The sequence below is a fragment of the Haemaphysalis longicornis genome, unplaced genomic scaffold (genome assembly GCF_048455015.1).
Source record: "Haemaphysalis longicornis isolate Haplotype H1 unplaced genomic scaffold, Haemaphysalis longicornis Haplotype H1 scaffold_1, whole genome shotgun sequence".
Classification (NCBI taxonomy): domain Eukaryota; kingdom Metazoa; phylum Arthropoda; class Arachnida; order Ixodida; family Ixodidae; genus Haemaphysalis; species Haemaphysalis longicornis.
Genome location: NW_027526203.1, coordinates 443,231,379 through 443,258,549, shown reverse-complemented (window position 1 = coordinate 443,258,549; position 27,171 = coordinate 443,231,379). Strand labels below are relative to the sequence as shown.

Sequence of the window (27,171 nt, the reverse complement as noted above, 5' to 3'; positions counted from 1 at the left end):
TGACTGTCAATTGTTTATTTTTCGTAGATGTTCCCTTTCTATATCCCGCAGGCGGGGGAGCATCCCCACCATAAATACACAGTAACATAAAGCAAACAGAACAACAAGCGATATCATTGAAATCGCTGATAAGCGGGGTTGTTCCGTATCAAGAACTCTACTCCTGTTCCTGCAAGCATGTCATTCTAATGGGTGGTTCACTCGCGCATTGGTCGTTTTGGGTCGCTTCGTAAACAATGCCCCTGAAATCTCGTTCTTCTCTGCTTTTTGAGCTTCCTAGAATTTTTGTCTACTGTTAGAGGTGACAGCCACATCTCCTGCAGTGGTTTCCTAGTTTTCCTCGCCACTGCTGTATGACCATTACAATCCCAGCTTAATGGGATTTCATATACGATGCCTTGCACGCATTATCGTCGTAACCACGGCCGTTAATACCGCGTAGCGTAGGCACCCGACTGCCCCGCAATTGTGACAATGAGATTGACTTTCGCATGAATGCGAGTATACAGTCTGCGGTAGTCCAGTCCTATGAGCCAGGCCCCATGTCTTGTCCTGTCACGTGAACTAAACGCGAATAGTTCATCTATAACGCGCAACACAGCGCACAGTATCCAGTGCACTGCGCTAGAGCTCGGTGACTATCTTGGGTGGATGAATGTGGATGACTGGCACAGCCATCGCCTTTCCTCCGGACGCCTTTGTGGCTTCTGGAAGGTAGCCGAAGCGCAGAGCCAGCGCCATGCTAGCCGCGTTGCCCAGCACGAGCAGCAGCAACATCCCCGGGTGCAGGAAGATGCCGGCGAAGATGCCGACCGCTGTAGTGGCCATTGAGGCCGCCGTGCAGCCCACCAGGACGGCGCTGCGCGGACGCTCGACCACGGTGCCGCCCTCGACGCCCTGCTGCTGCTGCTGGCTGCACTCCATGAACTCTCCTTGCACGCCTGCCGCGTTCCACACAACGGCACCCAATAACAGTAAACACAAAGCAGCTTCAGGGTTTTTAAACACAGATAATGTGTTCGCACACACATACACATACAACGGCGCAATTGAAGTTATTTGAGTTTTAGCACTCCGTATGCTCCGGCCGTTCCGTCCGTACCGTGTTGACCGAGGCCCGATTGGGAACTTGCGCATTCGTTCCGGTAGGGTGGATTAGTTCCGCGGGCTGGCCCTCGCCGTGCCTGCGCGGGCAGGCGCAGTCGGGTCCAGGTCCTGACGGTTAGCACGGAACGGACGGCGCATACGGAGTGCTAAAACTCTCTATTGTGGGCAAAAATAGAGTTTTAACACCTGTATGCTCTGTCTATTCCGTTCGTACCGGGACCCGACTGCGTCTGCGCGCTGTTGGGAATGACCATCCCAGCGCTGGTAGCAATGTTGTGACTCGCATCCAGCTTGTCACCGATGTTGGGAATCATCCATCCCGACGTTGTCACTGCTGTTGGGACTGGGCCCTCTCACCGCAGCCACCGATGTTGCGACTGGCCATCCGAGCGCAGCCACCGATGTAGCGGCGTTGCCTTGCTCCGTCCGCTATCGACGCGGCGCAGAGCAGAGCGATGAAGTTCTCGAGCCGACGAAAAGTTGGAGTACCATTTATATACAGTATGTACAAGGGTAAGCAAACGTTACATGGCTTGCACTAAGACGACAGCACCTCTCCACTCGGTGCCCCCGAAAAGTGCCGCCGAAGAATGCCGCCAGAGAATGCCGATGACGCAGGATCCGGGCGGGTTTTTATACCCCCGGAATTCCGTTGTGGCCCCGAGAAGTTTGAATCGCTCCAATCAGGACTCTCGCTGGCTGAAGTTTGAAATCCGATGAATGGTAGCGAAGCGGTTGAGTCAGCCGAGCCGCCACGATGGGGAAAGGGAGGGCGACGCCCACGCCGTCTCCGCGAGCTCGCCTCTAGGCGAGTAGCGACATGCCCGTTGCTGGTCGTTCACCCGATGCAGGATTCGGCCGAGCCGCCGCGACGCAAAAGGAGAGGCGACTCTGCGGCGGGACGAGTCTAGGCAAGTCGGCCGCGGGCGGTTTGGTCTGGTTTGAGGCGTGAATTGGCCCCGCTGTCGGCGCGTCGCCCCGTGCAACGAATTTGGGCCGGCCGCTCTGGCACAATAGCACGCGGGCACGGCCAGGGGGAGACCCCCCACCGTAACGAATGCGCGCGCATGGCAAGGGCCGGCCCGCGGAACTAATCCACCCTACCGGAACGAATGCGCAAGTTCCCAATCGGATCCCGGTAAACAGGCTACGAACGGAAAGGACGGAACAGATGAACTGCTTAAAACTCTCGAATACGTTAGAGAAGCTATGCGTGCAACACGAATGAAATTTTTGCTGGTGTTTTATACGGTCAGGAGGACCATGATACGCAATAAAGCATGTGAGTACAATGTAATTAACAAAATTTAGTGAACTTTTACGTAGGGATTTATGACCCGTGCTTATATGAGGACATTTGATGCCAGTAATCAATACATCCGAACCACACTACAAAAATTCTGAACGCGACGTGAAGTTTCATTTCTGCATACCAAAAGTTCGCCCTCAAACACCTTCGTGTTCTGGCATATAATTACGCACCTTTCCCCGGCATGTAGGTGAGCTGATCTTTGTACTTTTCTAGCTGTGCAGGATATCATTTTCACAGGTAAAAATTAAAGTGGTTTTCCAACGCGCAGCTCACACACCAGACATCACAAGAAAATGGTACAATGATGCCGCATCCTCTACGTCGGTGCCCATGTGCACCTTCTCCAAGACATAAGTATACTGCCCGGTATCCACCATTTATTTTGGCCCTGCACTAGCATCAGCAGCCGCATTACTCTAGAAATGGTAAGCCCGTAAAAGCCCATCTGTATGTAGCAAACCATTTTTGATCGGGGAAATTGGCCGCTACGCACGCGTTAATAAGAGGCCTGTATACACAGCGGCCTCTATACGGCCTCTGAGGCGAGCTTAACAAAACACCCCAAGACGGCATCCATGAATGAAGGCACGAGGACGTGTCACCCAACTATTCCCTCCTGGGCTACAAGCATCCTTACTGAGTAAACAGGAAACCCATCGAGCGAGGCGGCTCTTGATAATGGACGGCAGCTCGAGCGCTATACACATATCCTCTGCGCCTTTGGTACCGCGATCCCGCCTCTGTTACTCACGGCGGAGGAGGACGGAATGAAACGTCGCAATGAGATGTCGTCATTTCGCTCTCCACGTGAGCGAGCAATAACGGCCACCGTTCACCATGCGAAGCGCGATCAGGAGGAGCTTTCCGACCCACTTCAGTGAGGAGCTGGGGTAAAACGCCAACGCCAGGCGCCTTATAAACACCATCGAGTACGTGCGCTCAGTCTGCCACAAAACTATACCTCCATGGCCACGAAGTTTCAGCGATAAGCAAGTATTCATCGTGAGGCCCACAAGTGTTCTAGTTTGTGCAAGGTTCGAAGCAGCGACCTTCCACAGTGGAGGCTCGAATGATGTGCGGTGGTGCAGGGTGACAAAAACAACACCGGACCGAGTACCGTTCGAGGACTGCGAAAGGAGAAGATACACACACCTTTCTTGTCAATCTCTCTGCGTCTTAGCGATTGGATGAAGGTCAGATATGCTAGAGCATCCACTCAAGGAAATGTGTGCCCGCACAACAAAAGAGAAAGCTCACCCGAGTGAAGAAGGCTGTACAGATGATGAAAAGTAGCGACCCGTTCGTTTCACTGAGTGCCGTCCTGGCAGTATGCTGGCGTGATGTGTACTCTACGGTCGACTGGGAATGAGATAAGCGACAGCGGCGGCAGCAGCGCCTCCGGAGCTGCGGACGGGGTTTCCCTGCGAATGGGCCACAAACAGGATCTCTTTGTGCGAGTCGTTATCAATCCTCGTGGTTGCATGAACACAAAGGCCTGGGCTATCGGGCAGCGACGAAAACCGCTTAGATGGCGCGCAACGTATACGTGTCTCGCGACTCCGGAGGAAAATATGTGCTCACTTGACGCATTTATTGACCGCGATGAACATCTCCTGATCACGATCTGGAATAGTAGGAAGGGCATACGGTAGCTTGCCCGATTTCATGTGTTCTGGTCTGAAGTGATCAAGAAGCCTGGATAAAGCCTGCCGTTGTAGACATGCAGTTACTAAACACAGAGCGATGTAGGCCACTCGGATGCAGAGCGGCCAACGCCACGTCCTCCCACCTGTAGTGCACAATATACGAAGCGCAGGAAACGCCCTCAGATCACGTCCACCGGCCCCGTGCTGCTGCCTCTCAACTCAGAACAGCGTACAAGGAGTCCTTGGACAGTGTTATGAGTTATGTCCGTTTCAAAACGTGCGTTTTGCGCGTGTTTCAAGTTGTCACGTTCCGGTTGCCGGGCCTCTGACATACACAGAAACAAACTCCTCGCCTTCCTTGTTTCGCGTCACATCTATGTCGTCTGCCTTCATTCGGCCAACCAGGGCCAGAACTGAAAACCTCCATCGAAAGCTGGACTGTATAAGTCCTTGCCGCACTATGTTGCACGCTTCCCGCGCGGGTAGGTCTCCCGTTCCGAGATCACTGTAATTCAGCATCGAACACATGGTCACCTGCCCGAGCTGTCTGTCATTTCAGCACTTCGCGGCGAGAGTGGCATGTAAAATGTACCGCCGCGTTGAATTGGCCAAGATCTACGTTCGAGAACTCAGACAGATCGCAGTGCTGTTCCCCTCGTGTTCTTGTTCCTTGTAAATAACCCCCATCCTGCCGAAAAACGTTATGTCTTTTGCAAAGATGCCGCTACGAAATATCCGTCGACGTCAACGATCACCTCCCATTCGACGCTTCGTGCAGGGTATACCCATTTTGTCGCCAGAGCCAGTAAATGACCGCAATACTCACTGTTGTTGGGAATAGTGTAGTTTTACCCTCTGCGAAAGTGACATTTGGAAGAAATCTGTATGAAAATTGGTAAACCATTGACGTAAAGATAAAACTGCAATAAACAAACAAAAACAACTGCAGTCGAACCTCGTCATACCGAACACTGATATAGCGAATTATCGGATATAGCGAGCTGAATACGAAGTTTCTTTGGTCACGCTTCATTTCAATGCCACCTATTCTTTTTATAACGAAACCTAAACCTCGAGAGCCACGCGATATCGGCTATAACGAAGAAATATTCGGTTCCTGGGAGGCTCAAAACTCGACAGCTATAGCGTAATAAAAGCATATTTCTAAAAAGTAACACAAAACAACCATTCCTTAGTAGCTTGAAAAACTGCAGTTACCCGCCGCGGTGGCACATGTGGCTAAGGCGTTGTGCTGCTGATCCCGAGGACGCGGGTTCGATTCCCGGCCGCGGCGGCCGCTTTTCTGATGGAGGCGAAAAGCAAGAACGCCCGTGTGTACGAGATTTCGGCGCCCGTTCAAGATCCCCAGGTGGTCAAAATTAATCCGGAGCCCACCACTACGGCGAGCCTCATCGCCTGCGTTGCGTCGGAGCGTTAAACCCTACAATCAATCAATCAATCAACTTATTGCGTGGTCACTGTGAAAAACTTCATTCCGCTCAGACTGTGAAAAGCCACCAGGCGAAGGCCGCATGCTATTTCAAGCATAAATAAGAACGCAGGCCTCTTTTGCCGAACGAACTTTGTTCTGTGATAATTTCACGTTCTCACGCTCCGGGCTGTTTAGTTTGAAATGCCACAAGGAGACATATAAGGCTTACCTCGTTTATAGTGGGTTCGAAGCCCAGAACAATGCGTTTTTTATCTAGATGGTTGCTGTTGCGCGAGCCAGATTACCGATTTATTAGAGGCGATTTTTACCTCTATGGTTATAACGAATATCGAATATAACGAACTAATTTACTGCCCCGATACTACTTCGTCACTCTGCAGCCGCCCGCTTACGCCTTCCTAGTGCACATTACTAAGGGTCAGAGCGTCCATATAATGTTTGGACGCCAGCCACCACTGAAAAAGTCGGAAAGGCTCTGATGCGCCCAGTTTCTTAAAATAACAAATGTACAGCCGAACCTGTGTCCTCCAGCCCATATGAAAACCGGCGTTTTATATAACGGGATAACCACAAAACTTTTATTTGGAACTAAACTTTCTCAAATCTGAAAGGTGGCGGTATCTGGTCTCTAAACTTGACACTATCGTTGGTATGCCCATCACGTGGCCTGAAAAACTTGCAGCTACCTGAAAGTTTTTACACTAGTCCAAGTTTTGTTCTTGCATTATTGTCAGAATGTTCTTTTCGTGCTCGCACATGTTTAGCAGAGGTGGCATATCGAAGATCGGCGCAGTCTCAGTTTTAGAAACTTGGCTTGGCTATTGGCGCCGCGGCAGATCACGCGATAAAATAACTTGCAACGCATGATTAAAAAACAGCAGAAAGGAACGGGAAAGCCTGCACTTCACTATCGTTTTAGCTGGGTCAAGTTTCTAACGGCCGCTTTTCAGCTCACGTATGCAGACAAACCACTCTTTCCTCCACGAGACAGACGCGTGTCGCCGCGCGGCTCACCGTCATGGTTGCCGGCATTCGTTTTGGCAGCATACGTCAGGCTGGGAGGTATAAAAATTCCGCTTCCACGCATTCTGGGTTGCTATAAAAAACAACCGTTTCGGTTTAACGCGTTTTAAGTGCTTCCCTTTCATTTGGTATAGAGCGCATATTCTCCAAAAAATGTATTGGCTGTCCTTTTAAAGGCCAACTGCACCCGAATTTTCGACAACGTAAAAATAACGTGGCCTACTAGTACACGTAAAAAGAGTGCGAAATGCAAAATGCTACGTTTCAGACACGAACGGGGGCGACGCTAACGGCTCACGACAGTGGCGTTTTCGGAACCGAAACTGAATAGAAAAGGCGGCCATTACCTGCGGCACCGGACGTGACGTACGTGATGAAACGGAAGCGGCCGCGCTAGAACCGGCGGCCGCTCAGGGCCGCCTTCAAATGCGCGTGGTAGCGTCGCGTCTCACACTGTCATTTTCACAGAAAAACTCCCACTAACGTTTGCCCAGGATAATGGAGTTTGGCGCAGTTCCGACATCGCGTTGCTATCAACAGTACGACAGTTCTTTTTCCATCAGAATAACTGGCGTTGTAGCAATCCTTAGCATTGCGAGTAAAAAAGCGGGCCAGTGATTTCCAAAGCTAGGTGCTCGTACGATATCGAAAAGCAGCTTTGGTTAACCGGCGCCTCGGCTATCCCATCGCTCTTTTTGGAATAAACCGCACGCGGGCGGACATCAGTCACTATTTTTACTATTCATAACATGCAAACAGCTTCGTGAATATCAGCCCAGTATTTTTCGCCTTGCTGCACATCGAGAATCGAATTATAAAAGGGATCTAAAACTATCAATCAGCTTCCACGGCTAAATAATGCAATAAAACACGAAAAAGTTACTTATCTATGCCGCTGTTTTCTAATTTCACAAGAGACATGTGCTGTTGAAAACATTCTACTTCCAAGTAAACTAAATCTAGCGCCCTCCAAAAGTTAATATTTCATTTGGGAATTTAAAAAAATCGTTTATTGTTTATGAGAGGATCATCTTTGTTACTTTCGCACTTCGCGAAGACGACGGCCGATATTTGTGCGGATGTATTTATTACCACGAGCAAGGCTGATTTCGGTTCTCTTAGCGAGTGAGGCGAAATTCGTCCTAATGTTTATACCCGTGTGTACAACATCTCCAGTCAGGTCGTCAAACTATTAGAAAGGTCTAAGGGTTCGAGGTGGCGTTGGGCCAGCCCAAATATGGCAAATATTGGACGCGGAAGTGCAAGCAGTCAAGAATTAATAATATATCCATTTTTTCGGTGATAGGTGCAATACGAATGACAAATGTAAGGCAAGTGTGCGTGTCGCGCTTCTTTTTTTTTTTTCAGTAGAAATACTATTTTCAAGTAAAAAGAGTTCTGCTAGCTCCAGAACGTTCGCAAGCGTGTGAATAGTTTGTAGGCTTCTGATCTCTTTTATTGCACTGAAAAAAAGGCGGGTATTGCTATCTATGCGGTTAGTTTGAAGCATGTGATGACATCGCCTCCAAAGGAGGCGATGGTGATGACGACGGCAGACAGCACGGTGGTGTAGCAGAGAAACCCAGGGCGAACGCGTTGCTGCGCCCGGCGGCTTGTGACGGAGGTTTCCCAACCTCCGTCACAGGCCGCTCAGAACTTGTTTCGGCGACTCTCCGCCAAGTGCAAACGTCGTCTGCACGGAGCTACTTTGAACGACGGATAGTGTGCTTTGGGATTTCGCCATCGTGATTTTAAGAGCGAGGCCCACCACTGGAGAGGCTGGCGCTGCGATCGTTTTGACGTCACTTGTAGGATCACTGTTCCTACCTTGCTGCACAATTGGCTTGCAGCGCGTGACACTTAGCTTAGGACGCACGTTCTAAAAGTATTTTCGTGTTAATTTCCGTCGTTTGAAGTTAATTCTCAGTGCGTTAAGCGCAGTTTGACGTCATGGGGATTTTATAACCGTATCAACTGTGGTACATTCCCCGCAAACAACTTGAGCGTGGTGGCGTACGTGTGCGACCGAAGCGTAAGCTGCGGCTCGTTTCCCCGATCAACAATGTAGACTACGATGATTGCCAAGCTAAGTTTCTAGATTTCTTTTGTTTGCAACAAATGTGTAAAGCAAGAAATCATGAAGCGTTTACTGCTCGCAGAAACGCTCCGCGCACACACCGCCGTGCCTGCCCGCACGGCCGACGGAGCAGCTCGAACCGACGCAGGTCGCGGCAGCAACAACTTCTCGCTGCTTTTTAAAATCACGCTAGTTGTGGAAAAGTAATTCGACAGCGGTGAATGTGGATGTTAGAGTGGTGAAAAATTCTGCTAGGTAGTGTCATGAGCTGTGGTTTTCAAAGCGATGCTCAAATATCTGCCGCGATCTACGACGACTGTCCCCGAAGGTCGGTCCCGGCACCGCCGGCCCGTTCACGCGCGGTGCGGCGAGCGCGAAGGATATGTGCCTGCGCGCAAGCATCGGCCGTGGCCGTGGCAGGTTCTTGATCATCGATCGCTTAAACGGACGCGGATACAAAGTTTCACATACAAGAAAGAGGGTGACAGTGAAGTGAAAAATTGTATTAGGGACTCTCATTCGCAACTGTAACGATAGCGGCGAAGAAATATCTGCCGCGACGTTAAGCCCGAAGTTCCCAACATTCGATTACATGCATCCGAAGCCGGCGGCGAGCGCGGTTCGAGAAGACCCTTTCGTCGCGCGCGCGCGTGTTCGTTTGGGTTCCCCCATCATTTTGGGGGGGACCAGCGCTCGGTTCTCCTATTTTAAAACTCCCAATTACCCTAATTCATTTACGACGTGTTTCGCCTCGCCTTCTGTGAGCAATCGTTAGTTTCATTGATGTTAGAGGAAGGCAGGCTCACTGTAAACATAAAAGAGCCCACGTTACAATTATACATTTCCACGCCGAAGTCGTAATGAAAACTAAATATAGCCATGTCCAAACCCGCTCGCAGGCGTTGAAAACTCGCGTTCGTATACCATTTATACACTGCGGACAAGTTGTCGCGAAAAGTAAACATATCAGGCGTGCAGAGTACAGGCTACGGCAGTGATTGTTAATCAAACCCGGGAATAACTATGAAAAAATTGTAGGGGTTTAAGCATGCGCGGCGAAGCAATCCGATCACCGTTCTCACGTAGTCATTCATTTACCAGGCAAGGCGAGCAGTAGGCGCGGTGAGATCACAAGTGAGCGACGCGCTTCCGTCGCTGTTACAAAGTGTTTCCTTGCACACACAGTCTCGTACATGTCACGTCGCAAGTATTTCGTAATGAATTTACAGTGTACGTTTCTCGGCATCAGTTGCATCGTCCTCGGCGTGAGCTGGATGCGACGAGCTGTGGGGCGCGGCGGTGTCGCCGGGAAAAAGCGAGTCGCTGATTGCTCGCCCGGATTATTCTGGTTGCAGACAACTTTTTTGGGTAATTTGCATCAAATCCACAAGGAGCGGGGGAGGGGGGGGGGTACGGTGGTCACAGACACACACACACACACAAACACGCGGCCGCATACGCACAGGAAATGGGTTGTAGCAGACGACAACCCGACCCGGCGTCCAACAAGTGACGTCATTCGTAGGTGGCGCCACGGTATGTCCTCGGGGCCAATACGCCGGTAGGCTTACGTTGGTAGGCCATGGGCAACGTCGGTAAGTTGCAGGCCACCAATTGTTGGAAGGAACACGTCGGTAGGTTGGACACCTTCAGCCGCCTGCGCCTTTCTAATCGCTTTGCTTGCTCGCTGCTTGGTCGTTGTGGTACCACGTGACTAGGCCAGTGTGAAACGGCTGCTTCGCTTGCTCCTTATTGCCCAGTGGCGGCGGGGTCGTCCATGCGTGCGGTCCACCGCACGCGAACAACGTGACTAGGCGCGGGTTTGACTGATATATGTAAACACTGCGTGACTGAGTTTGCAGGAACGAAGCTGCTTCATCGGCTGCTTTGCCGCCGCATCGTCCCTCAGTCTCGCCACTGATGACGTGCCGGCTGGGCTGCCTGTGCGTGCCCTTCAGCGCCGTAGAGATACTTAGACGGCAGGCTGCAAAATCTCAAGCAAGGGCAAACATTCACGAAGCAGTGTGTGCATACTCTTTCGTTCGTGATGACTAGGTTTAGAAGGCTAACCTGAACCCTTTTTACTGCAAAGCAGTATATGTCTACCCCCCCCCCCCCCCCCCGCCCCCAGTTTTCATTCCGGTGAAGCCGCTTTACTCGGCACCGCCTCGTGGCTTCTCCTCCTCACTGCCGATGCATTTTTCACAAGTTGCGCTATCGGCTGACAATGGCGGTAGTGCCGTTATCAGGTGATTGCGGAGTGACTCAAACAAAGCGCGAATGGGCGTAAAAACGACCGAAGGCCGCCGTTGTGGCCGCCTACAATTATACCTCGCCGAGTAGCTGCAAATCCCTCCCGGTAGAAGAGACACTACCCCAGTTGGAACGCCGGCGTGACTCCATAATTCTTCAGCTTGAAAGGCATTCCCAGCGACATTTTCGCCGGTGTATTTCACGCCTAAGTATGCGTCAATCACCGGTTGCCGATTCATGCGTGCACGGGTTGGGAATGGAGAGAGGGGGCGTGCACGCACAGCTGGGCTTCATGCCGCTACTGATGATTTTCCCGTTGTGCTGGAGGGAGATTTAAACGTGGGAGTCTCACGGCTGAATGCGTCCTGTAATCTATCGAGCGGTTTGGGTCTGGGTTATTGTGTTACACGGACAGTAAGATGCCTACGACGGGGATGGAAACGGACAGCCTCATGTTTGTCCGCTAGAATAAAGCTCGAGGCCTTTCAGGTTTTTACGAGCTATGGCACGGACGCATGTCGCTCGCTTGAAGGAAGAAGAGCACGGATCGAAGTATCGTCCGCCGAAACAGAAGCGCGAATTGGCGTGAAAACAACGGAAAGCCACTGCCACCACCGTTGCCGCCTCAAGTTCCAGCTCGTCGAGTAGCTGCGAATCGCCGCTGAACAGCAACTTTCCCGCTTGGATCGCGACGTGGGCCATTATTACTTGTTCAGCTTAAGGGGCCTCCACAGCGAAATTTTCGATGGTGTCTTTCAATTCTAAGCACACGCACATAACCGGTTGCCACTTTATGCGTGCACAGGTTGGGAGTTTCGGGAGGGTAGGACGTGCACACGCAGCGACAGGGTTCGGGCCCGTACTGATAACATGTCCGCTATGCTGGCGGGATCGGTTCAAATGCGGACGTCAAACGGCCCAATGCGACCTGTCCGGTGTCCTCAGTGGTCAAGCCGATTGGGTCCGTGCGTTACACAAACAGTATATGCCTACGACGCGGGAGGGAAACACAGCTCCTTGTTGGTCCGCTAAAATAAAGCTCGGGTCCTTCCAAGCTTGATTCAGCTAATTGGCTAGAAAGTATGCTCAATCGCACATTACAAACAAACGTGTGTTGTTCCGTGCACTCCGTGGACCGCGTCTAGCTTCGCAGGTCATTCTTCTTCACAGAGTGGAAGAGCACTAACTCTTGTTCACGGTAGAGGGTGGAATAATCCCCCCTCTCACCGCATAATTCCCGCAGACTCCACCTCGTGTCTCGTCCTATTCCGTGTGTCCTTTCTTCCTTCCTACGCGTACGGTGCACGTTATTTAAAAAGAGCTTCAGTTTCAAATTGTCAGCTTGGACAATAATGGAGATGAGCCTGCGGGGCATAGCGTTCTTTCAGAGTCAAAGTCAAAAAATGCTTCGAATCTTGTAGCTGTACATTTGTACTGAAACATTTCGATACCGCGCTGAAACTGCAGCTGAGCTATACAGCAGAGTACCTTCAGATCTTCAATGCGTGCCGAACTTTATTACATATGCGCGTTTTTTTTTTCTTTCTTGACGTCTTGTAAAGTACACTTTCTAAATTCTTAATGGACCAAAAAACTATGGTTTTGATGGGTGTGCACGTTGGGCACGTCATTACTCCGATGAACAGGGAAACAAACAGGACGATCTCTTGCCGACAAGGCTTCGAGTGCGCCTTAAAAGCAGAGGTGATAAAAGTATTGAAAAATAAATTGGGGTGCCCACTGCCACAAGCACGTATACCACGCTCCAGAACTTGAAGATATTTTCGCTTTTAATGGCCTGTGCTGTGAGATATACATTCTGCAAGCATCGATATGCTGCGTGTTAAGCAGTGTTCATTCTTGGACGTGTCGGTAAAACATGCTATAATTACATAGTGGGAACTTCGGGCAAGCGCCCAGCACAACTCGAGGAAATAAGGACTAAGGACAGGAACGAGGCGTTCTTTCCTGTCCTCGTTCTTTCCTTGAGTTGTGATTGTGGTCGGCGCTTGACCGGAATTCCCACAACGAAGTACCAAATACCCAGTGGCGTAGCCAGGGGGCGTGCCAGCCAGGGAAGCTAACCGGGCTTCAGCAATACCCCCCCCCCCCCCCGAAATTTTTCCGGCCGGCACCATGCTGCCGTATGCCTGGTACGACGCCTGTTAACAAGGACGTGTATTCTTAGAACGTACCGCTGTTAGAAACACTCAACGCCTATCCTACGCACGGGTGCTACAAAAAATGAAGCGCCTCAGACAGGATGATTGCGGAGCGGTGAACCCCAAAAGCGATGGGACCCCTCGGGTAAGCTCAGCGCACGGGACGCCAAAGGCGTGCGTTTCGTCCCTTTGTGTGTGACATGTCGCCACACGGAGAATAATTGCAGGTCTCAGCAGAGGATTTGACTCGTCACGGTAAGGCGGGGGAAGCGAGGAGTGGTCCTAAACTGGCGGCGGCGTTAAAAAAGAGGGACGCACCCGCCATTGATAGGCAAGGCTGGTGCGATGAAGGCCCGAAAAGGAACAGACGAGTATGTGTAAGCAGAGCCGCGTGCAAGCGAGAGGGAACGGCTGTGTATGCTTTCGGCTGTCTGCTTTACCTCTGCGAACGTCGACACCACGCCAAGAACTGCGACACAACCTACACCGTCGGAATCGCCAACGGAAGCGCTCTCTCTGGTGAAGTGAGACACGGTCAGTACTTCGTGCCCTACAGAGTGAACCTCGTTCGAACTGTGCCGTTTGCATAAGCCTAACGCCGGGAGCTCTTCGGAGCGCCGGCATGGCGGAGCACGGTGCACGTGCATCACCGCCAGCTCAACCTGCGGCTGCCGGCGTCATCGACCCCGGCGCTCGTGCTTCCCCGCCAGCTCAGTCGGTGACGGTCGGCGCTCCAGCGTCTGATGCAACGACCAGCGCTCCGGAATCGCTTATCGCGCCCGTTTCTTGCTACGCGATAGAACCAGGCGAGAAGACCCGCAGGACACTGGATGACTACTCAGGTCGAGATGCTTTGCGCGGCCCTCGCGCGCGCTCTCGAGAGCGCCGCAGAAAAGGAAGCCCCAACGACCGAGACACCCTGCTTGATCACCAACGGGAAGAACGCCGCAAAAGCCGAGCAACGCACCATCGCGCACGCAGAAGTGCAGGGCACTTCATGGAAATAGAAGACACCGACACCGACTCCTCTTTCGCTTCGAGATCACCGCATCACTCCAGGAGCCCCATTGACCGCACCCGGGTGTCGGACTACCAGGCTGAATGGTCGGCAAGAGACCCGTCAGCGCAGGATAATGACGAACGGTTCGGCCTGTGGACTATCCAGGGACCAAAGCGTCGCCCACGATTCGCGAGGAAGGCGGAGCCTGGAGCGCCGACGGAAGAAATTCCTCGCTCTAAGCTTCCAAGCTACCTAATCACCCTTCGACCAACAACGCGTGTTGCGCTGGCGAGCGTTTCACAGCGTCTGCTTCACACTACGGTTATGGCAGCTGCTCCACCGTCAGAGCTTCAGCATCACGTAGCCATCCGCACGAACAGCGCATCGAATACAGTGACAATCGAGACTTACGACGCCCAGCACGCCAAAGGCCTCTTGCGACTCACGTCCATCCGAATATCGCCGAACCAAACGATTCCGATTACTGCACACCAAACCCCTGGAAAGGGCATGTGTCGTGGTGTCATCTACCGAGTTGACCCGTCGGAGACGGCGGAGTCCCTAAGAAGAGCCCTGTACTCGGAGAGCCACCACATCATTGCCGCACGGCTGATGGGGAAGCGAGGAGCCTGCCTCGTGACGTTCGAGGGAACCAGACCGCCACGGACGATCAGGTACTGGAGTGTACTCACGAAGGTTTCCACGTACGAGGCGCGCAGTCTGGTTTGCCACAATTGTCAAGGCCTTGGACACAAGAAAGACATTTGCCCGCACCCTAGCACCTGTGCCAAATGCGGAAGGCAGCACTCTGCTGATGTCCAGTGCATGGATCAGACACCATACTGCCGAAACTGCAAGCAGTCTGGACACCTAGGTACTGACGCCGAGTGCCCCTCGCGTCGCCGATTTGAAGAACGAAGCAAGGAGCGGGCAAAAGATCGCCGCTCACGTAGTCGCATTCGACGTAGAAGCAGGCGTCGCTCATCCAGTTGGAACCACGGCAATCGCTTCATGCCACTCTCCGAAACCAGTCCCAGCCGCAGCAGGAGCCGTAGTGTTGGTGCCCCCGCTGCTTCACAATTGGACAGGGCCGCCGCTTCTCCCGGATCGCAAATCGCTAAAGAGTCAACCAATAAAAAGGTCACGTATGCTACTGCCACCGCGTCAATCATGCATCCAACGATCGGCACAACCGTCCTCCACTCAAGATTCACCCGCTTTGACTCCTGCAACAGACGACGATCTAGGAGCTATGATCGCGGCTCTCCGAGAAGAGGAGCGAGACTTGCATAACCAGGTACAAGAAATTCGGCGTGAGATGGAACGGGCACTGGCAGAAGTCAACGCCCGCATTGCTGAGAAAGCTGCGCGGCGCCAGGAGCTCCAGGCACGCCTACGGAGCAGTCGCGCGGAGCGCGCCGCGACACCCATGGTGATCTCGCCACCCAGCGTGGTGCAAGCTTCGCTGCAAGGCCAGGTCACAACAGACCATATCGTCGAGACGTGTGTGCGAACAATCCTGGACAAACTGGTAATTGCGGGAATCCTCCCCTTGCAAGCCTGCTCCCTTGCTACACCTTCGGCAGCCGCAGTGCGTCCTAAAGCCACCCATCATGACACACAATAATGGCTTCAACTTCACGGGTTACCATCCGTGGACGACCGTATTACAGTGGAACTGCCGGTCTTTTAGGAGGAGGAAAGCGGACTTCATCGACAGATTTCAGTTAATTCAGGGAAGAAACACTCCAGCTATTATTGCACTTCAGGAGGTTAACGGACCACTCGTGAGGATCCCGTCATACGAAGGATATGCACCCCGCGACGATGCCACACAACCTGTCAAAGCGGCATTGTTCATCCACAGGGGGTTTACGCACGTAGAACTCGACACTCAACCGTGGTGCAACGCTTTCACCGAAGTAGCGGGGTGTCGAGTCGAAATATCACCACACCGAACAATTTTGGTGTTTTCTGTGTATACATGTCCAGAAGGTGCGCGTAAGAAATCGCAATTATCGCACATAGACCTCAGCTTCGTCCAGCACTTCCAGAAGCTGTACCCGAAGGACGTTACAGTTATGTGCGGCGATTTTAACGCTCAGCATGTTGCTTGGGGTTACGAGAAGACCAGCGCCCGGGGCAAGCACATCATGGCAGACGCGACGGCATACGGCCTGACGTTGCTCAACGCACCACTGACGCACACTCGATTAGGCCAAACACAAAAGCAAGCTGACACAACGCCGGATCTCTCGTGGGTGTCGCATCCGAAGCTGGCCCGGTGGGAAACCTACGAGGATACGTTAGGGAGTGACCACCTGCCCATTCTAATCCATCTCCGCACTGGCGGACAACGCCAACAACGAACTAGCGCTGGGTCTTACGCGAAGACGGCGTACATTACGCACTGGGACAAGTATCGGTGCATTTTAATGGAAGAGCCACCAGCCGCCGGCATTCAAAATCTCACAGACCAGCTGTGCATAGCGAAAGAACAATCTACCAAGAAATTGCGCGTCCCTCCAGATCACCCGGAGCCAGACAGACACTTGGTGACACTGTGGAACCGCCGGTTGCGAATTTTCCGTCAATACAAAAAGTCTGGTCGTGCGCCACATCTCAAGCGACGCCTTCTCGAGGTTCAGAAGAAAATCGAGAGTCACACTAACGCATTAGCCACCGAGCGTTGGATGGATGTGTGCGAGACCATAAATGGGCACACGCACACTTCGAAAGTCTGGGCTTTTCTCCGATCTCTTCTTGGACAGCGCAAAATGAACAACAGTGCCGCACGAGTCGCACTTCGCGGAGGTGTGAGCGTAAACGAGCTGGCCGAAGAAGCTGCCGCCGCCTTTTTCCCTCAGACGTCTCACCCTTCTGCAACTACCTACAATCGGGACGATACATCTGCCGACGAGGAGGCTTACAACGTCCCCTTCACAATGACAGAATTACACCATGCCCTCGAACGAGCGAACACTCGCAGCATGCCAGGGGCCGACAAAGTATGCGTTGCTCACCTGCGAAACCTGCCGGATAGCCACAAGCAAGCCCTTCTTGATGAACTAAACCACATCTGGGACAGTGGCGAGATACCTGAGACCTGGAAGTTCTCAATCGTAAAACCCATCCCGAAGCCAGGCAAGCCACCTCTTTCTCTGTCCAACCTTCGACCAATCTCCTTAACATCGTGCGTGTGCAAAATTATGGAGAGCATGGTAAATACACGATTAATCTGGTATCTGGAGGAGCGCCAGCTGTTGCCACCAACGCAGTATGGATTTCGATCTGGACTGTCTACTCAAGACGTGCTACTTCGCCTTCGAGAAGACGTGCTTGACAAGTACTCTAACCAGCCTCGTGCCGTGGTCGCCGTTGACATCAGGAAGGCTTTCGATTCGGTTCCGCATCACACCGTGCTGACCAAGACCCGAGAGCTCCGCATACGCGGGAGGCTTTATAACTTCATCGCAGCCTTCTTGCAAGACCGCACCTATCAGGTCCACATAGGCCAGGCGACTAGTGCTATTTATCACAACAACGTCGGAGTGCCTCAAGGCTCAGTTATTGCGCCTACCCTGTTCAACATTGCCATGCACGGCCTCCCGTGCAAGCTGGAAGCGGTAGCTGGGCTTAAATACGCCATTTATGCCGACGACGTCACCGTGTGGACGCACCAGGGTTCCGTCGGTGAACAAGAGGCCACGCTCCAACAGGCACTGGACATCATACATGATCACATGTGCGATGTCGGCCTCACTATTGCACCAGATAAGACCGAATTCGTGGTCATTCACGGGGGCAGGCGTACAGCGGTGAAACAGGCGGAGAAGGAGGCATACAGATTGCGCATTGGAAGCCAAGAGATTTCAAGAAAACAGTCGATCAGAATTCTGGGCATGCACCTGGACGATAACTGTACCGCCTCTACCTGGTTCCAAAGGACATTAAAGACGTGCAAGCAAATTCTTCACGTTCTCAGACGTATTTCAAACCGTACGAGAGGTGTCAAGGAAAGGGAGATGCGGCAGATTGTGCAAGCATTGCTAGTCTCGCGTATTGTCTACGGACTTCCTTACCACCCGGTCAATCGCACCCAGAAGCTTGCACTCGAAAGGCTGCTCAATGAAGCACGACGAATTGTCACGGGGCTTCCCCGCTACACCCGCCTCGAAGCGCTGAAGAGCTGCAGCCTTATTAAGGACTTGTCCGAGATAACAGACACGCACCGGCCCACGCAAGAAGTCCGGCTTCGTTCGACAGAGGCTGGCCGTGACACCCTTCGCCGTTTGGGCTATAACACTAGTGGTCTACCATTACTCCCGCGACGCACACCTCCGTGGGAGTACATTACCATTACAGATGGCAAGCCACTACCCGTCCACATGGGACCTCATCACGGCGGTCGAAGAGCAGCCCATGCGAAACGTCACGCCCGCTCCACACAGGCGGCATTTAGGCATGAGCGTGTCATCTACACGGACGTGGCCATGCCCACTACGGTAGACTCGCACATTGTGTACGCCACAGCCTGGTTCAACGAAACTACTGGACTTCAAGGTCGCCGTCACCACGTCGGTGTCACTCCGGCCCACAGCACACAAGCTGAACTGCAAGCTATCTGTGACTATCTCGACGCAGCTCTCCAGGAAGACCTAACAAGCTCACCTGTACATCACCATGTGTACACAGACTCACAGGCAGCGTATCGAGCCTGTGCCAATGTGCAGTTCACCAGCCCCGTCACCGAAGTCATTCGCCGCAACGTTATGAAACTCCGGGCATCGGGTAACGGCTTCACACTTCACTGGGTTCCAGCACACTGCGGCATCCCTGGAAATGAGAAAGTGCACCGACTAGCACGCGCACATTTACTCTCCGTGCTAGCTCGGAGCCCCTCCCCACTCGTGGCTACGAGGTCCTTGCCCGTCCCTCAAGAAGAAGCCGATCCCACGGCTGAACGGCAGCTTAGTCAAACGCGCCGGACAGCTTACCTCGTAGCCATGGCCAACCCCCTCCAGATCCCTGCAGTTCCTTCCCGTGAGTTCTCCCGGCGGGAAACTGTGATCATCCGACGGATTCAGACGGGAACACTGCTCACACCGTTTTTGCTCCACCGTTTTCATCGCCGTGGGGCCGCTCCCAGTGTCCCGAGCACCTGCAGCACTTGCCATACCAGGGCAGACCTACAACATCTAGTGTGGGACTGCCCCCGCTACAGTATTCCTCGGTACCGTGCCCTCACCAACGTGCGACTTGGACCCTGGCCCACGTCTCTCCAGTCCTGGTCCTGTCCGCCACCAAAAGCTCCTGCTGGGTACCCTACTAGCTTGTGGCGCGCCCTGCTGCTTTTTCTGTTGGACCCCGCAGCACCAGTCGTTGGCGACCGGCTTTGTGGCGACGCGCAGGACAGTACGGTGGCTATAGGACTCCAGGCGACCACAGGGTTGCGTCCAGGCCGCTGACGCAGTGAATGGCGGCATTATCCTTTCCCACTTCCCCTTCCCTACCAATCCCCTACCGACCCATCTATCCATAGCAGCGCGCAAGCGCAAGAAAATGGAATAAACGTGTCTTCAATCAATCAATCAATCCGCGTGCAAGCGGCGGTGGCAGACCGTCAAGTTTCCTGCAAGGTAACTGAAGAAAGCAATGGCTCTACGTATTGGGCACCGTGGTATTGGGCGAAATGTGCGCTTTAGCTGGGTGAATGTAGTGCGAGGGTCTTTGTGAGTGAGGCCCACAGCAGAGTACGCCCCTCTTCCGCGCGTAACCGCCTCATTCTTACTTTTTCACGTTCCTGTCGAGCCCGAGAGGGTATCTTTTGTGCGGGATAATTGTGTGGTCGCGCAGCTTGCGCGCACTGCGTGTCCCCTTCTGAAAGCAGTTTTGGAGACAGTCACTTTCACAACCGCGATTAGGCAGATTTGTTCGGCAGTATTTTTCCCTAACCTAGGAAACTGGGTAACAGCGGTTCCACAAAAAGGGCAAGGTGCGGCTCGCCGAGCCAGTTCCAGACTTTATTATATAACGTGAACGCACGACGATCGCCAGCCCTACCACAGGCAAACGGCGGTCGTGACAGTAGCAAAAACCCGATGGCCATGTTCGATCTCGGTCACAACTAAGACCTCTCCATTGTATCCACGGCCGCTTTGCACCTGGGTGGCAGCTGTCCAGAGCAGTGCATATTCATGGGCCTGAGTCACAACAACGGCAATATGCCTCAAGCACAGAAGCTCCCCTGGCTTTGGGAAGCTCAAGCTCGTAAGGCCAACACATAAAAGGGGCCTCGAATTGTAAGTCATTTTATTCCACTGATTCATCCTTGCATGATAACTAATGTCTTTTGACGATTGAGGTTGCATTGTGCTTTAAATTGCGCGGTGTAGATCAATTATGGGTTCTTTTATATTTAAATAATCACTTCCTTATATTTACACGATGTCACAATACCTTTGTGTCTGCGAGCCAAAACATTGTATCTCGTTTTATTTCGAATGTAATATTTGCGTTTGGATTTGTTGTTGAAAGAAGCGCCCACGATGAAGCGGTTAGGTAACTTTAAATAAGGGAAAACGTAAATTCAACTCGTATAAACGCCTAAATATTTTATGATGCACGAAGTTGGAAAGGGTTACTTAGAGTCTAGCGGGACAGCGTTAGTGTCAGCCCATGAAGAGTTAAAAATATATTTGTTCTCGCTGCAGTTTTAGTAGTCTGCATGTTTTTACAAGCACGAAACTCCATGTGAGGTAGCCGCTGTCGCATGGTGTGCCCGTTACGGGACATTTGTTACCGCGCTTCGTACCGACATGTGCATCGATTGCTACACACAATTTTAAAATCGTAATAACAACGTGCGCAAATGAAGGATCTTCGTACTGGTGGCGAGGAAACGAACGTACCTTTCTGGTAGTATTTTCCTTTAACTCTTCCTGGCAAGCTTCTTTGAAGTTTTGTGGGCGCAAGTGTATCGTTAATTCAATTCTCAATCTTTCTGGCATGACACATGAATGTCGTAATTGAATAAAAAGGCTACAGACCACAGGCCCTCTCAAGAGACCAGCACACTGCCGCCCCCCCCCCCCCCCCCCCCCTTACGAGTGCGGGCTGATGTGATTCTGCCCGGATCCACAGCTGCTGCTTATACATTCTAAAATGTTTTTTTCCATTAGATGAAGGTAATTTTGGACAATACTCAGCATTACTTAAGTAACCAAAATGACCGAGGAATTATCAGCGTAAACAACTTCACAATTTTTAGCCAATCTATCGTGTCGTAGCCTGGAACCATATGCTTTAGTTTGAACATCACGGTCGCTGTCAACCAAGGGAATGCTTTAATCGTGCCATTAGTGTCAGTTTCATGCTGAAACACGATGGTCTGTAGCATTAGTAGCATTATGTATCGGGGTCATGTCACTGTGCATGTTATCTTGGCGCACTGCGGGGAACAAAATGCTGATTTGTTTCGAACCTCGGACCATGCCCGAAGGTCATGCTGGCTCTGTACAACTATTCATAGCTCCCTGTTTTCTGGGGGACCAAGGAGCTTCCCAACATAATTCCGTTTCCGGAGTCACAAACGAAAACTACAAAATTTCTATGCGCCGGCGCATAGAAATTTACGTATACCAGAGCCGCCCAAATATAGGGTTGTCTTATCGTTTAGCTTTCAAAACCGACAGTGTGCACTCGGCTGAACAATGGCAGCGCACGCGTCCTCTAAAAAGTGTGTCCTTTCATGAGTTTGAAACCAAAATGGTAGGACGTCATTATAATTCCTTCTGCAGATCTCACTACAAAATTCCAAACGCAGCAATATTTTGTTCAACTTTCACATAACATGCCTAACTGCAAAAGTATGCTCAGACACCACCAAACTTTGCAGTGACTTGCTCTACGTTATCCAGTAGTGGTACCTACACCTAAAAGGGATGGCCGCCCCAGAAAAGTTACTGGATAGTACAAGCCTTCACGGAGCATGAAAACTTGACAGAAAATAATGCAACTATTTCAGAACGCCATTGGGGGAGGGGGCTTATTACAGCAGACTTGACATTTGGCTGTACCGTAATGTCGACCAGATTGACGATGTTACAAAGCACCATCTTTTCATGTCTGCCCGGAGTCCTGAAGAAGGTATACGAGATGGACTGCATTAGAGACTCAAAACATATCGGAAAGTTTAACTGGCATGGCTTGACAAATACCCATGGTTTAACGATTCCGCTTTGCGTGAGGGCTGATCCTGCCACGTTAGTGTAATTTTCGCCATTAACAGCGCTGTTCTTCGCGTGGTGTCTGTGCGTTTAGGGTCGGTACTTGCTAAAATTATTGCTAGTGATATAACGCTTCTCTTATGCATAATTCATAGCCTGTCGTTTTTTTTTTTTTTTTAGAGAAGACCTTCGTTCCACATAACGTATAGTACATAGATTCGGCGTAGACAGCACAGAATGAGTTCCACTGGCGTTACAATGGAAGTTGCTGTACGGGCTTAATGCTTATATGCAAAAAAAAAAAAAAAATCCTTCTGCAGTTTGGACTAGAACCACTAAACAAAATAATCTCATTCTTACGGCCTACGTCATTTTATTGCGGATGTCACACTCATCATACTGTACACGTTGAAATAAAGCTAGTATAATCACATAGAACTGTGGCCATTTAATGCCTGCACAAGGTGCCCGCGCGTGCAGTATACGTCCCGTATCACGCGCGCACATTTGCACCACGCAGACTGCGGATTTTTGTACAGTTTACAACTTCACTTGGTACAAATACTATCATAATCAGCACCAATACCATGAGAGAGACCTTGAAGTGGCCATATGAAGAGAAAATACAACCTTGTCAACTAGCCTTTGGTAACTCACTCAGCCCCGTTCTAGTCGCAGAAGACGTTTTTCAACTGAAGCAATACAGCAAATATAAAAAAAAAATTCAAATTTCGCGCTGCAGTGACATAATATGGGCAGAAGTGATGTAGTATAAGCCAGCACTAAGACGTAGTTATGATTTATAATTCACGTTATAATTCAACTGACGGGATCCGTGGACTAGAGGTCCCTCTACAATCGCGCAATCATGTTCCTTCCATGGCGGTGGCTTAGGTCGTTGGGCGCCAATCATACAAACAAGATCCTGTGATGTCAGAGAGAAATCGCCAGAAAGTGGGTGGGGAGTGGCCACTACCTCATGTTTTATTTAATATCTCGATTATTCCTTGGAAGTTTGCGGTAAAATTGGTATCATTGTTATCGGGACATTGAAACCTTTTTAATGAACCGAACTTGTATTTTGCCTTCATAGCCTGTAAGGGCGTTTGCAAACTACCGCGCTTTTTCTTTCTTTCAGAAAGGGGGGGAGGCTAGCTTGAGAATAACTTTAGGACCCCCACCCCCCCCCCCCCCTGCAAAAAGATCTTGGCTACGCGCCTGCAACTAGCCCGCGTATACAGGCACCTTAATTCAGCTAGAATTATTTAAGTTCCTTCTAAGTAATTCAGTCAATTTTCCTTTGGAAGTAAACGCTTTTTTGTGCCATGACCTCGCCTTTGTCTTCATATTTTTTCCACTCCCTTCACTTGACCGCAGCAGATCACCGCGGAAAAGATCCAAGCATCGTCATCACGGTCCAGACACCACAAACACTGAAACAGGCATCGTACTCACTGAATTTCAGTCCGTGCGCGTGCTCGGGCCTGGTTCCAGAAGTATTCGCGGGGCCCCGGTAGGTGCGCAAGCACAGAGATACCACAAGGGCTTTAATTCCACAACCAAGCAGACATGTTGCACAACGCGCATTCATTAATCACTCGGATGACATTGAAACGCAGCTGAAGCTGCCTCTACGCCGCAGAAAACAGCCATATCACTTCACAAAGATGCGAAGGCGCGCACATCAGCAACGACTGTAGCGACAATTAAAAAAAAAAACTCAAAACGGTACAAACGCGTACGTGCGACGCAATACAAACGAAACACAACAAAACAAAGGACTCTGCTCGACCGCACAGCAGACAACCAGCTCCAGCGGTTAGCAAATTGCGGCGACGAATGCGCACTTTGTTCATGAGGTAGCGCCAAAAAATTATACGCGCCCATCGAGACGAGCTGGCATTGGATTATCATACACCCGGCCGCGTGTTTGAGAATTACGCCAACTAAAACAAATTAAAAACGCTTCGAACAGTCGTATTGGGCGCTTTTAGCAGTTTTGTTACCGAACGCATTCCGAGGCGTCTGCTGCGAGCGTGAGACGCGCGCTCCCCCGCCGTCTCACGGCAACAACGCCCCCCCCCCCCCCCCCCTTTTTTTTTTTTTGGCTGCGTCTGCTGCAACCCGGGGCTTCCGAGCCGATTCCCCCCCGAACTGGCTGCTGCGCCCCACGGAAGTGACGTACGTCAACAAAAAAAATTGCGTAATTGCATTACATTGCAATTACTTCAATAGTATTGCATATATTTTTGGCAGTGACACACTAATATTACAGTATCAAGATTTATTTTTAGCCTGAGTTTATTGTCTTTTAATATGACGTCACCTAGTCACCGTGACGTCATGGACATGCTTTGTAGATGTTTGCATTATATTTTTCTCTGCGAAACTCGAGTTTGTTATTGTTTTTGACACTCGCGTAGAAGTTGTGTAAACAAAGCACTTTTTATAGATTTACCACGGGTTTTACGGATGACCTACGGAAGAGCGAATTTTGGCCCCGTATTGGCATACGTACGGGTAGAGTTCACTCTAGTACGGGCTTGTCTGTTCCGAGTTTGTTCACTCCGGCTTCGCGCGGTGCCGAGGCAAGCAAGAATGTTACAAGCGTCGCCGTTGTGTGGAGTCGCTCACGAGAGGTGCGGTGCTGCGCTGTGTTTTCGTTTCATATGAGGTGTTCAGCTCCAAGCCTGTGTCACCGCGCTTGTATCTTCTGCAGTAATTCACAGTCTTCAAAGTCCGATGAGTATTCGTGGCAGCAACGCGAAGTGCTGGTCAGCGCTTGCGCAGAGCGCAATGTTTTCATACCAAATACGTACAGTCTTTGTCAAAATTTTGTGGGCCACGGCGACCGTGGCCGGAGCAGGCGCGCGGCCAAGCAGGGGCGCTGCGCTTGCCTCTGTCGGCTGGTTACGCGGCTAAAGAGAGTGAGGGGAACTTTCGCGCTTCCTTTCGTAGTATGGCTGGCGCGATAAGTGCAGCGGAGACAGCTTCTCAGAGCAGGCGAACTTCGCTTCAGCGCAGGCACTTTGCGCAGCACTTGTCACTCCGGACACACTACAAAAGCAAGAGCAAAAGTTCCCCTCGCTCTCTTTAGCCGCGCAACCAGCCGACAGCGGCAAGCGCAGCGCCCCTGCTCGGCCGCGCGCCTGCTCCGACCATGGTCGCCGTGGCCCACAAAATTTTGACAAAGACTGTACGTATCAGAACCAAATGTTGCCCCAAAATGTGCAGTAAAGTACGAAGCGCCTTCAAAACGTGACCGATGTGTGTGGTGCGTCATAGTTTTCCAGAGGTTTGTTTGTGTGAAGCTGCTGGCGCCGCAGTCATCGATGCTATCATCACAGTCATTGTTATACACGGTGTTGTGTCGGTATCACAACGCGAGGCAAATACTTTGATACTGCTCCGTACTCGACTTGCAAGTGTCCAGATTCGTGTCGCTGCAGGAGTGTATACGTGAATAATCTAGAGCATCAGCTAGCAATGGTGCGTCGCAGTGACAGCGAGTTCGTTCGCTTCAACTTGCCGTGATCCCTGTCGTTACAAGCGTGGCCAAAAAATGCGCCGGATATCTGTCGTGAGTTACTGTGGCATTTTCCGTGTGTGTTGTGTTCGTGTGCTCCAAAATTTACGATGTCGCCAAACGTACGTGATCGTGCCCATTTATGACAGGCTAGCTGATGCGTCAGTGGCTTCAGCAATAACAGATGCTACGTGCTGTGTTGAACTGTTATATCTACATTCTGAGCATACCATCTAGGTGACTCTGCGTAGTTGTTGTTTCTATTTGCTCTAACCTCAGTTGCCTTGTTCGTCTTTTTTGCAGGGTATTTTTATTTATGTGTGCACGCAGCATATTAGCACTAAATCAACCTTACACACTTACCTGTACATGCCATAACCCTCTTTGTAATCACGTGTGCATGTGCTACTGTTGCCCTGCAGTATTTCGTCAGCTACTGTGCATGCTAGCAAAGATTGTTTGCATGTCATTCTGAACCATTGCTAATAGCCTGAATTTCCTTTAGTATTACTAGCATACCTTTTTCTTTCTCACCTGCTGGCTTCGTGTTGCTTTTAAAAGGAATGAATGATTTAACGCTTATGTCGGACAAACTTGTAAAAAACAATACACGGGATACACCTGCTAAATTTCTCAATGGCACAAAGCACGTACACTGATCGCACAGGCTAAAAGTATGTCTGACGTGCTCCACACTCTTCGTCTGCCCCTCAACGCAGTCATGCTTGATTTTTACCCAACCGGCAAAACCACTTCTGCTCACTGACGAGCCAGGGTCACTGTCACGCCCACTTCACAACATATAGTGAAAGCAGTCTGTTCTTATTTTTACCCAACAAACCAAACCACTTCCACTCACTGACTAGCCATTTAGAGTCACTGTTAATAATTAATCGTTACTAATAATTAAAAAAATCCAGATGTAACTGTAGCGATGGTGAAGGCGGTAGTGAAAGTCCGGGGTGGGCGACTTTGACGACGCTTGTGGGTTTCAGTGCATTTGAACTAAGAACGGCTCTCACGGGGTGGAAGCCCTAACATCCTTCTGCTCGCAAATCCATAAAATATTTCTCTGTCTCGTTTAATGCAATGCAAAGTTGAGGCCATATAAAAGCACCATCAGAGAAACATGAGGAAGCGTTGCTTTTGCCTCCGTGGAATGAACCAAGGTGGACCCGCTAGGTATATCTGCATCTAAGCATACATTGGGTGCTACTGCGCAGCTGACTGGTACCCGTTGGCAAACCTGCTTCCCACACAACAACACAAACACATGCCTGTTGCATGCGGCCTGTGCGCATTTTGTTTGTCTGCGTGGAATGGAATGGCTGTGCCAGCAGGAAATAATTCATGAAGCACTGCAGGGCAGTGCAACAGTCACCAG

At 51.0% G+C, this 27,171-nt stretch overlaps 1 protein-coding gene across 2 annotated transcripts; it reads right to left on the bottom strand.

Annotated features, from left to right (window-relative positions):
- Positions 1–23,867, bottom strand: LOC144155868 (uncharacterized). Of its 2 annotated transcripts, none has more exons than XM_077687548.1 (2): positions 23,717–23,867; positions 1–941 (listed from the first exon to the last, which is right to left on the bottom strand). In XM_077687548.1, the coding sequence occupies exons 1-2, from the start codon at positions 23,850–23,852 to the stop codon at positions 625–627; spliced, it is 453 nt and encodes a 150-aa protein (XP_077543674.1). In that variant the 5' UTR covers positions 23,853–23,867; the 3' UTR covers positions 1–624. The 2 variants fall into 2 exon arrangements, with proteins under 2 accessions (XP_077543674.1, XP_077543675.1); XM_077687549.1 differs by lacking the exon at positions 23,717–23,867 and adding an exon at positions 3,677–3,837.
- Between the last annotated feature and the right edge of the window lie 3,304 nt (positions 23,868–27,171).